The 13,370-nt window shown below is 31.4% G+C and overlaps 1 protein-coding gene across 2 annotated transcripts in view; it reads left to right on the forward strand.

Moving 5' to 3' along the window:
• The first annotated feature begins 2,454 nt into the window (after window positions 1–2,454).
• The window catches only part of LOC142317398 (uncharacterized), a 74,754-nt gene continuing 63,838 nt past the window's right edge, over window positions 2,455–13,370 (forward strand). For both annotated transcript variants that reach the window (XR_012754730.1, XM_075353938.1), the window contains exons 1-3: window positions 2,455–2,750; window positions 6,483–6,581; window positions 12,054–12,149. Coding sequence is in view for 1 of the 2 variants with exons in the window: in XM_075353938.1 (XP_075210053.1) it covers window positions 2,706–2,750; window positions 6,483–6,581; window positions 12,054–12,149 (240 nt within the window). In the remaining variant the exon portion in view is untranslated. The remainder of the gene's footprint in view (window positions 2,751–6,482; window positions 6,582–12,053; window positions 12,150–13,370) is intronic.

A 13,370-nucleotide genomic window follows, 5' to 3' on the forward strand; every position in this document is an offset into this window, starting at 1 on the left:
TGTCCAAAACCATGTTGGAAGGGTAAAAGAGAAGGTAATTAATAAAAACTAATTACGTATTTGTTTCTGTATACATAGAAATTTAAATTAAGTGCTGTTGGGACTATAACGATTTTAAGCAGACATTTTATTAAGTTATTATCTAATAATACTAAAAAATATTATCTGTATTGACATTTTATATTTATTCGGTTAAACCAAATATGGTTTCTAAGCACAATGTCGTTAAAAACCATGTACCGTATTCTTGAATGTGATAAAGTGTAGAATTAGATTATGATCCTGCTTCCAGCTATAATATTTGATTCATTTTTTTTCGGTTCTTTTATTTTACAGAAAATTTTTAACCATGGCCTTGAAATACCCAGAAAAAAAATTTATGGAGCAGCACCTCCATTAATTTTAGCTATGAGCCGCCACTGGTTGTATTATATTTTTTACTCACTGTTGATGGGTTTACGCCAAAATCTTCTGTCATTCTACTTCGAAATCCAGAATCAACAAAATAACGTAAAAGTATTTCCGTATGATTTCTTGGGATTAGTGCTTTTCCCTGAATTTCATCACTACTTGGCATAAATTCTGAAGTTAGAAAATCAATACTTTCAGTCTTAAAACATACCAGTTTCTTGCATCTGCTCATAATAAATTTATACATTTTCCCTTCCTCACATGTGTAAACCAAATCGAAGGTTACTGATATACTGATAAATTGTACTGTACCTTACCTCAGATTCCAAAATAGAACTTATAACTACACTTAAGTAATTGTATCTTCACTTTAATCACATCAAAAATAAAGTTATAACTATCTTTTTGGAAAAACGAAGTTGTAACTATAGGAGGTAGTTGTAACTTGCTTTTATTCACACCAAAAGTAGTTGTAGCATCAACTCCTTTTTATTTACTTTACACATTGGGTAACATGTGCGCAATCTCTGCATCAGGACGAGAACTTTCTGCACGACTGTTATATAGGCTGATTTATATAGGCTTCATATCAGCTTGCCAGGGGTAAATTGGTTTGAATGTTCCCTTACCCTCAGTAATGCAAGTCCCTCAGTAGTGATTACAACTCTGCATAACCTCAAATTGTGAGGAAGTCCTTTTTCTGTTCCATAGGTTAAGTTCTTTGACAAACTGTATATTTAATTTATATTAATGATGTATTCAACATTTCTCTCAAGGGTCTTTTTACATTTGCTGATGATTTCTCTCTTCTAAGATATAATTTATACCTAAATGAAGTTGAGATTCATATGAAAATGCCTTAATCCATTCGTCCTAATAATAATTTGTAATTAATACTAAAATAAATTACATACATTTTTTGACTCTTCAATTTTTCACTGAAGTGAATGAAGTTGATAAGTGAAATTGCTTGGTATTAGGATAAAAAATGTTTTTTATGGGAATCTAATTTCAAGATAATTATGAAAACAATCTTAAGTTAAAAAACCTCCTCATAGCTGCATACTCTGCATTTGTACATTCTCATTTTATGTGTAGTATCATTCTATGGGAAGATGACAGAACAAAGGGACAAAGCATCCTCTGTTCTGGCAAAAGAGTGTGGTTAGAGGCATAGAAGAGCTAAGATAGGAAGCACCTTCCTTAGAAGCTTATAGAAAAAATAAAATATTAACTGTACCATCCCTTTACATATGAGTTTTGTTTTGAGCAAAGAGATTTCAAAAAAAAAACATAAGAGGGGTAAGTGAAAATTATAATGGACCTCATTACCACAGCCATCTTTGAAAGAAAAAGTAAAAGATTTCCTCTTTTTTAGAACATAACTGAAAAAAAAACGTAAACGTAAATAATTACAGTAACAATAAAAACTGTGAAACTGAAATTTTTTTTCAATTTCCTAATAATAAATTGTTAATGTTTATGCATGTATTTTTTGATTCTAGTCATTGTAAATCGAATTAAGCTTTTACATTTTAATGTGCTGTTTTTTTTCTTTTTTGTGGAATAACGTGCATTTTTATTTATGAATTACAAGAAATTATGATGTTGATAAATTCATGTTACAAATCAAGCATGCGAGATAATTTCTCGCTGTGTTAGTTACTGATATTAAAAAAAAAAATAGGTAAATACTGATAAATACAAATAAATACTAAAAAAAATTACATGCAAATACATAATATAAACGTATTTACGTATAATAATAAGTTTATAATATGTAAGTACAGCATAATATAAATGTAAAACTGTTTACTGTAAATAATTTTTCTGCCAAAACTGTTTTGAGTCAGGTTTTTTAATAGTTTTTTATTTTATTAATAGTAAAAGTTTAAAATAATTGCAGATTTATTTTTATTCAAAATTATGTTTCCGATTATTCGAATCATCTTGCAGTGAGCTGTATCGAAATTCCTGCGTAATTTATTATAAATCCACTACGATCGCTAGTACTGAATCTTGTAGCTAGTTTCTCTCCTTGTTAAAATGTAAATGTAAAGTTCAATCATTGTCGACCAAATTTGCGGTTATATTTATTTTAAATGTGGCGTGTTGTGCCATAAAGTATTTTATGTAGAAAAATCACGTTTAACGTAAAGTATGTAATAAACATTTTCATATTTAGGTGTTGAAAAGCTTAACAGCATAAATGATTTTGAAAGACGAGTTGTAAAATCATCTGTTATTATTGAAGTAATATCATTTTGTTGTTTAATCTTTCCAAATTATGTTCGATGATGAGTGGTAAATCACAAGAAGCTGTGGAAGGTAGAAAGAAAGTACGTTGTCATATGTTCTTTTAATGTTATGTTTATGTTACGAAAAATACCATAACCAATACCGGTTATGATTATGACATTGTTATTTTAATTGTATTTCTCGGGTATTCTATTATTTAGATAACACTTTTTGTTTAGATTTATTAGTACTTTTTGTTGATTTCCTCAATTTTTGTTGTAATTTTCGCTTTTTAATGATTAGTCATTCTCTAGTATCTAGGGTTAGTTTTTTTATGTAGCAATTTTAACTGTTCAATATTATAGTTTGTCATTTATGTTTGTAGTAACTTTGCCATTAATACCAAGTTTTCAGATCAGATGAATTAATTTTTATTTATAAAAATAACTTGTTCTTGTGATTTTAACCTTAAACAGTAATTGGATAGTGCATGTATCATCTAGTTGATTATGTATATGTGTTTGCTTTTAATTAGACTAAGTGGAATTTGATGAATTTCCATTTAAAATTTACATCAGCCTTTTTTTATACATTAAAAGTTTACTTTTTAATTAGACAGTAACATTAGATTTGATTTACAATGGTTATAATTTTTAAACGAAGTAATTTTTCAATTTAATTGATCTCTTTTATAGATTTTTAACATTTCAAAAAATTATTCATTGTATTTTTTATAACCATCTAACTTTAAATATGGATAAAACCGTGGCACTGTGCTTTTAACATAAATGTCACATTGCTGATCACATGGACAGAATTTCCATTAATGATAATGATAGTGATAGTATTTCTGTTGACTACAGAGCAAAATTTCTGGCTGTTTTATTAGATGACAAGTTCATTTCAGTGATGAAAATCAATTTGATTTTTAAAAAACAAAGAAATGTCTATCAACTTCATCACAAACTCCTATGTTGTTAATAACTCAATGACAGATAACCTCAGTTATCTCGTTGCATGCCTCAGTGATCAGCATTGCAGTTCCATTACTGCATGAGGATGTTTAGGGAAAATCTTTTCCATTATAAATCCTCCATGAAAATTATCACATGGATTCAAATTAAGACTGTTCTGGGACCAGTTCTGCCCACACACAAAATGATTAGGAAATTTGTTTGAAATGACATTTGTGTTAAAAGTTTCTTGCAGAAAGTCTAAAGCAACATTAGCTGTGTTCGTCTGGCTCCATCCTGTGTGAATCACTCGTTTTCTAATTGAAACCCTTTTGGAGGAATCTGAGGAACAAAATTATTATGCAGCATGTTTAGATAATATTCACTATGTTGAAAAAGATTTGAATATTGTGTACATTTTTTTAGTTTGTTGGTGCGTATTTTCAAACGTGCACGAAACTGTCTTTATGTAAGCATCACACTTTTCATTTCATTAAAAAATAACAGTCTTTATGTGCTATTCAACAGTCAGTTTTTCATTATCAGCCATCTTGGAACGACACACAAACAAGAGAAGAAACTGATATCCATGAACTGTTGTCACATCTGCCAGCATGAAACACATTAATTATTATTAACCTAAACAATTATTGCCAAAACAAATGTAAGTTTATTTCATGCGCCACCCTGTGTGTTTCCACTGCCATTTTTAATTGCAAATCATTTGAAAATTATTCCAACAAATTTATTACCTGTATAAATATTTGCTCAAAATAATTTCCAGTAGCACCTTCTGAATTATGAATTATTTTGTTGTAATTTTTTATGTTTATTGTATTTTCCTTAACATTATTTCAGTCGTTGTATTTAAGTAATTAATATGGATTTTTTTCACATCTATTTTTTATCTTCTAATTGGTTTTTATATTTTACAATTTATCTTATATAATTAATCTATTTTTTTTAATTATTATTATTAAAAATATGTTGTATTTTTCATGCGTACTATCATATCAATCAACCATGAAGTAGAAACTTACCTTAGTTTCTATTATATAGGTATAATGGCCTCAAATATGAATTGTGAGACATTGCCGATGGTTAGGGGGCTTGACTGCTCAGTGATGCAGAGTAGCTGGACTGAAGGTGCAACCATATCATAGTGGTATCTGTTGAGAGTCAGACTAAGGAATGATTCCTGAAAGAGAGCAGCAGCTTTTTCAGTACTTGGTAAGGACATAGGTGACTTAAACTGCCATATCAACATCACTTAATCTTCTGAGTAGTGCGCAGCTGGAAGCAATGGAAAACTACTGCTGTTTTTTCCCAAGAAAATATACAACAAAGATGGAGGCACCTACCTTGGTAAAATATTCTGGAAGTAAACTAGTCCCGTGTTTGGATCTCCAGGTGGGGACTGCTAAGGAAGGGGTCACCAGAAAATTAAAAAAATAGTATTCTATGAGTCGGAATGAGGAATGTTAGATGTCTAAAAAAGTTTGGTAGGTTAGAAAATTAAAGAGGAAAATGGGTAGGTTAAATGTAGATGTAGTAGGAATTAGTGAGGTTCGATTTGAAGAGGAAAACTACTTTTGGTCAGGTGATTTTAGAATAATTAGAAGAAGAAGAAGACAGGAAAGAGAGTAGAGCATTTTAAAATGCATAGCGATAGAATCAATGTAATAAGGATAAAATTGAAACCTAAACTGACCGTGCGCGCCAACGATTGTTAACGTCTATATGCTTACAAGTGTGCATGATGATGATGATGAGGTAGAGTGTGTATATGAAGAAATTGACGAAGCAATTAAACACATAAAAGGAGATTAAAATTTAATAATAATTGGTGATTGGAATGCAATCACTGGAAAAGGTAAGGAAGGAAATTAGTGGGTGAATACGGGCTGGGCAAAAGGAATGAAAGAGGGGACTGACTTAGAGAGTTTGGCATGAAGTATAATTTAGTAATTGCCAACACCCAGTTAAAAAATCGTAGTAGAAGAATATACTCATGGAAAAAGCCAGGTGATACAGCAAGGTATCAGATAGATAAACAAAGGTATCATGGTTAAACAAAGATTTAGAAATTAACTTGCCGACTGCAAAGCTTACCCTGGAACAGACATTGATAGCGACCATAATTTAGTGGTAATGAAATGAAGATTGGGGTTTAAAAACCTGAAGAAAAGATGTCATATGAATCTGTGGAATTTAGAGTAGCTTGAGGAAGAGGAGGTAAAGAAGATTTTTGAGGAGGACATCGCAAGAGGTCTGAGTAAAAATGGTAAGGTACAAACTATAAAAGAAGAATGGGAGAATGTTAAAAAGGGAATCCTTAAATCAGTAGAAGCGAACTGAAGTGGAACAAAAAGAACTGGTTGAAAACATTGGGTATCAGAGAATCAGCAAATTAACAAAAGAAGAATGGATCAAAGAAAAGTGTTTAGAAGTAGAAAGAGAAATGATCATTGGTAAAATAGACAAAGCATACAGGAAAATTAAGGAGAATTTTTTGGTACATCAGTTAAAATCTAATATTGTGTTAAATAAAGATGGTATTGTCAATTTAGGTTGGTAGGTTGGTGGAATATATTGAAGAGTTGTACAGAAGAAATGAATTAGAAATTCGTATTATAGAAGAAGAAGAGAAAGTTGAAGAGGATGTAAAGGGAGGTACAGTACTGAGATCTGAATTTAATAGATCATTAAAAGATTTGAATGGGAGAAAGGGTCCTAATAGATAGATTATACAAACTGATGTGTAAGATAATTTTTTTTATTGTTGTACAATCCCCAGTTGTTGTTTGCTCACTTATATTGCATGTAACTTATTTTCATTTTAAATAATACTTTGTGTTAACATTGCTTTTTTATTATTAGATTGGTTGTCTACAAGTGGATGGAAAAAATTATGATTTGTTTACTGGCAAAAATACCATCGGTAGTGATGATTCATGCACTGTTGTTCTCAAGAGTAAGGTAAGATTATCATAATTTCAGTTTTAAGTATATAAGAAGATCCCTTTATAATGCTTAAATTATTCTTGTAGGTAAATGATTTGAATAAATGGAAGCACTTAATACAATGTGTGTCCAATGTCATATGACAGAACGTTTTTATTGTGTAATTAATAATTTATGATAAAATATCTCAGCCAAATATTTTTATATTTGGCTGAGATAAGTTATGTGCTATTACTGTCTTAAATAATAGCCAGAAAGAAAAAACTCAAATCATTTTTATGATAGGTATACTTCTTTTAATAAATCTTTAAATATATTTTTAATCTTAATAACAATATTTTTAGTTAATCCCTGAGGAGTATAAATGAACAAACTTGATGGTCTGCCAACCCTTGAATACGTAACATATAATTGCTATGGAAAAAGCACGGAATTTCCAGATCCAACCCACAAATTGACATTGTTTGGCCTTGTCATTGCAAATGCCAAGCGAATTGGAAATTGCAGACGTTTGAATGGAATGGGCGAGTCTGAAGGAATCATTGGAATCTATGGTAGAAGAACAACTTCACCTTGAAACTTGCCGTTTAAAATGTTAGCTTCAAGAACATTGCCCATGATTTTTTTTTATGACCAATTGCATGCCATTACATAGCTTTGGTGTATTCAAATTACGAAGCAAAATGATTGGTGAACCAATCTTCAATCGCAAGTTATGTGTGGCATTCCAGGTAAATTCAGTGAATTCAAGAATTCAACAGGATAGTTGACAACTTCTCAGGATCGACAACAGTGTCGATCGATTTGAATATTTCATTGCGAGACAATGACTATTGTATTTTAAATTGTAAATTAAAATCAAATTTTAGAAATTTTTTTATAAAATTAATTGGCTACAAAAATTATAACTTCAATTTTTTAAATATACTTTAAACTATAATTATTAAGTAACTTATATTTTAATTTTATAAATGATATAATTTATTTTACAAACTCCATTTTTATTTTCAAAGAGCCGTTCAATACTTCATAAGTTGCATAGAATCAAATGAGAACTGACAATTTAAATTTGTAGGTTAAGTTGATTGTTATTGAATGCACGTGTATACATCATTAAAATTCATGAAAAATTATGTAAAATACTCACTTTAATATTCCACCTTATAAATTTGCACAATGTATATTTTTTAATTACACTTTAAAACGTTATTTCAATAAAAATAATATAATATTCTCAATAAACATGCAATTCTAGTACATAATAATTTTAATGTAATAACAACACTAAGCTACGACGCAAGTAGCTGATATGCAAGAAAGCAACAAAATAAAAAAATTTCCTAGAATCCGATCGCTGCACCAACTACTGGGTCTGACTGATATGCCAAAAATTAAAAAAAAAATTCTAAAATGCAATCGAAGTGCTGCCTACCGGATCCAATTGTGAACCTTAACCATCTCAAAATCAACAACAACACATAAATAAATAAATAAATTTAAAAAACATTTTCTATCTGATCAAATTGTGAATCTAAACCCCATCTTCTAATCAACTTAATCACACACACAACATTTCATCGAAATCACTCCAGCTGTTTAGGAGGAGTTCAGTCACATACACAGACAGATGAATATATATACTTGCATGTGTGCATTTGTGTGTATACATATTTGTACACATTTGTATTATTCAATTTTATCCATAGTTTTACATGTTGACTTTTCATATGCGGAAAGGTACATTTATTTATTTTACAGTATTATACAAATATACATATTTACTTTTATCACATTCTGTACACTGTTGTGGGATTTAGTAAGTTTGATTAGGCCAGTCGAGATCCTTGATCTATGCAGGGACTTGAATTCAAGCTCATTGTGTGGATTTGATAATTTGAAGAATATCTAGTACTTCTGGTGGCTGTTAAGAAGCATGAAGGTAATCTCAGAGCATAGAAACTTGTGGAGACTTATTATCCTCAGGCAGAAAAGCTGTAATTTCAAACCCAGCAGAGTAGGCTGTACTGTTGGCTCAGGTGGTCATCTTGCCAGTTCTGGGATCCTATGCTGCAAAGTGAGTTTTCCCTAATGCTTTGTGCGCATGAAAGAATGTAGTGAATTGGTTGGAGCCAGTGAAAAATACCATGAGTTTGCCGTACCTGAAACTCAGTGATCCTCAGATCAGGTTTACCGTAACAAACATTTTTTTCCTACGTACATACTGCTGCTGAGCTGTGTGAATTGATTGTAACGCATTCGTCATGTGTAATTTTCCGGTGGAATTTTTGAGTGGACAACACTAATCTTTTTTTACTGATCTATGACAACAGTGATAAGAAGAGGTAGAAGGTTGAAGGATGGTCTGTACCCTTGGTAGGCCATAAACTTATTGTGGTAACAGCTGACACTCATTTTCGAGAAGTGGTTTTTGATTATGCAGTAGGCTCAGTTATCCAGCTCATGATTATCTGGCCTCAGTAGTATCTTGCCTAGTTAAAAAAAAAAAAAATAATGTGATTCTCCATAATAAAATGAGGAATAATTTACTTTGCCAAGATGTTGTAAACAGGTGTCTCCCAGAAAATTGTACTTTTCCATATATCAACATTTTATTTGCATAACACAAGTTGAAACATGCAAAGCGTGAATTTTCCCTGCCTTGTTACCTCCTCTTCACTTTGTCAGTTTTGTATCGGTTGTCAACAAGTGGGGAATACGTTTGCCATTGTTCCTGGTTACATTGGTAAATTGTTTGGTGTGCTTTGTTGTTTTTTTTTTTTATTAAAGATTGCAAAATGGGTGATAAATGGAAAAGATTGTAGTGACTCTGAAAAGAATCTAATGCTATAAAGCGACTGGACTCTGGAATTTTTTTTTGCAAAAACTATAGCTTCAGAGTTAGAAATTGGGAAAAGTACAGTTGGAAACTGGAAGAAAAATCAGAAGTGGAATGAAAAGGTAAGCGTAAAGAAGTTAAGGAAGCTTTATTTTTGTGACATGAACACTTATAAGGAAAAGGCTTGCAGGAAAAAGCATTGTAATTTAAGAAACAAATATAAGGAGAAGATTCAAAATTTATTACCAGTGATGGACGGTTAGATCATTGGAAAAAAAAATTCAGTATTGACCAGATTACCATAAGTTGGGAGGCTTTATCTGTTGATGTAGAGACTGATTTTTCATCCTTTCTTAGTTTAAAGACTATTTTTTTAAGCCTATTGAAAAGGATGGAATTTCTGGGGAGCAGTTGTACTGCTGTGATGAGATCGGTTTTAATAATAAAATGCTCCCTACAAAAACATTTACATAAAAAAAAAAGAAGCTGCTGCACCAGGATGCAAGTAAAGGAAGGAAGGAATTACCATCTTGGCTTGCAGTAATGCAACCGGCAAATGCAACCGTAGGTTAATGTTAATAGGAAAATCAAGGAAACGTAGAGTTTTTTAAAACTGAAACATCACGAATTACACACACACATCCAGATAAATTCAAAAATCTTTAAAACACAAGTCCAAAATTAATTCATACTGTTTTTCATACTGAAAAACATGTGAGAGATGACAATTTGCTGAGAAAAGCTGTGCTACCTCTTAATAACGCAGCTTTGTATCTGGCCACCGATGAGCTCACAGATTGAGACATCAGTGCTGTATTTTTCCAGTTAATGTGGTGGTTGTTTGTCAGCTGCTGGACCAGGGCATCCTCAAAATGCTAAAGAAAAAGTGTCATCAGCATCTTCTCAGTTCGTTGGTATAAAAAGACTAATAGGTATGGGTGTGGCAGGAAGTGTGTATTTATAGAACACTGGTCTATCCGGCATGCCCTTCCGTCTCAGGCCAGATAGGCGGGAGTCTTCTGTATTTAATAATAGGCTAGTATTGCAGTCAATGTTTAGAAGGTAGCACATTTCTTGATTAAAATTCTGTCAGGGATAAATAATACTTCTACCTGTTTCTGACAGGGTAGGTATTGAGTACAATTAGAAATTTGTAAAAATATTCTGATGTGTGACTAATTATGAAACGAGATGAATTAAGTAGAATTTTTTTTTAAAGTATATTACCATCTGTCAAACAACACATATACAAAATTTCAGATTTAGTCATAGGTTAGTTTTTATTTGACAGCCATTTACGTATGTAGTGTTTTTTGATACAATGGAAAAAACTAGTATCGATCTGTAATTCACTTTTTATTTTTGGATGGAAAAGCGAATGAAGAAATAAAAACGGAAGCTGGTTTCTGTTTACAGGAAGTATTTACCATCTATGACAACTGTAAGATATTGGTTTAATGAATTTAAACGTGGCTGTACATCTGTTTTTGATGAGGAGTGCCCAGGTCGCCCAGCAGATGCGGTTACTGAGGAAATTGTTGAAAAGGTCCACGACTTTATTCTTGCTGATCACTGAAAGAAAGTGCATAAAGTAGCAGAGGCCATATGTGTGTTGTTACAGAATGGCAATAAGCATTTTACAGAATGAAAAAGCTGTCAGCCCGACGGGTGCCACAATTAATTGCTCACTTCGGACAACCGGATACAGCTATCAATTTCTTAGCAATGTTTAGACTTTAAATGAAATCTACAGGAGATTTTAAATTGAGTTGTCACCATTGATGAAACCAGGATCCATTACTATATGCCAGAGATCAAACGAAAATCTAAACAACAAAGCAGTTGGTTTTTCCAGGCAAATCTGCCCAAAGAAGGCCAAGATGGTTCTTTTGTATGAAAAGGTCACGGTTAAGATTTTTTGGGATGCAAAGGGCATAATCCTCATAGACTTTCTGGAAAAAGGAAGCTCAATTACGAGACAGCACTACAGTGAATTATTGGACCGACTCAACAAGAAGTTGAAACAGACATGGCAAAACAGAAAGTGCTGTTTTATCTCGGCAACACACTAGCTCACTCACTCCTGAATCGTGGCAGCCAAATTGCATGGATTGTTCTATCAATTGCTGCTGCATCCTGGCTCCTTGTAACTTCTTTCTGTTCCCAACATAAAAACGTGGCTTACAGGGGAATAATTCAGCTCAAACCTATTTTGAAGAGTTTGACAAATTGTATTTTTTGATTTTAGGGTTTAAAAAATGGCAGGGATGTTGAGAGAAATGTATCCCTCCTAAAAGGAGATTATGTTGAAAAATACAAAAAAGGTTTTTCTGAAAAAACCTGCATTTTCATTTCTAACGTGAGTACTTATGTGATCCATCCTCGTATACGCCAAGATTTACTTTAAATGTTTATCATGGGGACTTTTGTTTCCGTCTAACTTTTTTACTTCCAAACTTTACATTTTATCATGATCATAGTGATTATGCTATAAATTTTTATGGAGATCAGATCATTAAATGGTTACGAGTATTGCTTCGGGTTTGTAATTTGTTGACCTAATAAACCCTATTGTTAGTTATAATATTATAACATTTTGTCATAATTTATTGATTTGTTTAATTTATTTACCTGTGTAATCTTTTGTTTAGGCCATTAGTAACCAACATGCAGTTATATCTGTGGATGATCCATCATTCCCTATGTTATGCGACAAAGGGAGTAAATACAAAACAAAATTAGGAAAGGTAACATTTTTTTCATTATGTACTGTTTTAATGATAAGTATTGAATAAACTTTCATTTCGTTATCTTTTATGATCAAGAGTATTTATAGGCGAGTAAAATCAGATTTGATGGATAATTACCCATTTATTCTTGATTTTATTATTTGTAGTGTGTTTTGTTTGAAGTATTCAACAACAAAGTAATTTTGAATGATCTTTTAGATTAAAGTTTTTGGATAAAACTGAACTGATTGCAAAAAAAATATTCATTGTTTGTTGTATGTGGGATTTCCAAATGAAGGGTCCAGTTTGTATTTATCATTGTAATCTATAATTTATAATATACTATTGCACAATAGTAATGTAAACACGTCCTAGTGTGAATTTTAATAACTTTTGATACATCATAATTGCCTGTTTATAAATAGACTTGTCGTGAAAAGTTTTATTCATCTCTGCATTTCCGGTTATTATAACATTTGTTAATATTCATCATCCTGTATTTTTATTTAGAACACAAGTTATTTCAGCTAAACACATAACTGTATTCGTTTTGTTTTAGTTGAATGAAGGTAGATTGTGTCGTCAGTTAAGCTTTTCCAGTTTGTACTTTAGGTGAGATAGTAAAAATGAATTTTGTAAAATCTTTGCCTTGATTTAACCGGCAAAAAATAAAAAATTGTTCACTTAGTTAGGGAAATCTGTAATCGTGCAGCAGGCCCTAAATATGATATTCCAGAATCATGTATAAGAGATTGGAGAAAGAAAAAAAAGATAAGCTTATGGATAGTTGAAAAAATTGTAAAAAACATTTCATTGCAGAATTCTGAAATAAATGAGCAGTTTTCTTACATTCAAGACGTATGTGAACAAGGATTTGCTATTTGAACAGAGATTGCACAATTAATTGTTGTAAAAATCGTGGGGGAACTTCAAATGCTGGATTTTAACCTTTTCAGATCATTAGTCTTGGAACTGGTTATGTACGACATCAGTTTTAAAACACTGTTACAAAATCATTTTATATGGCATCTAAGTCAGTTATTTTGTCTTATATTCACAAAGGAATCAGTTTTATTACATAATTTGATTGACGTTTATACGATGTAAAATGTTTTATTTAGACTAGAAAAAATATGACCAGTTTTTTCTCAGAAATGTGCTTGTGTGTGTGTATGACTTGTGTATTATAATTGCTATGAGGATTACGGATTTATTTATTATTTACAAAAATAGCTTATC

This window comes from Lycorma delicatula, chromosome 1 (assembly GCF_047948215.1).
Source record: "Lycorma delicatula isolate Av1 chromosome 1, ASM4794821v1, whole genome shotgun sequence".
In the NCBI taxonomy this organism is placed as follows: domain Eukaryota; kingdom Metazoa; phylum Arthropoda; class Insecta; order Hemiptera; family Fulgoridae; genus Lycorma; species Lycorma delicatula.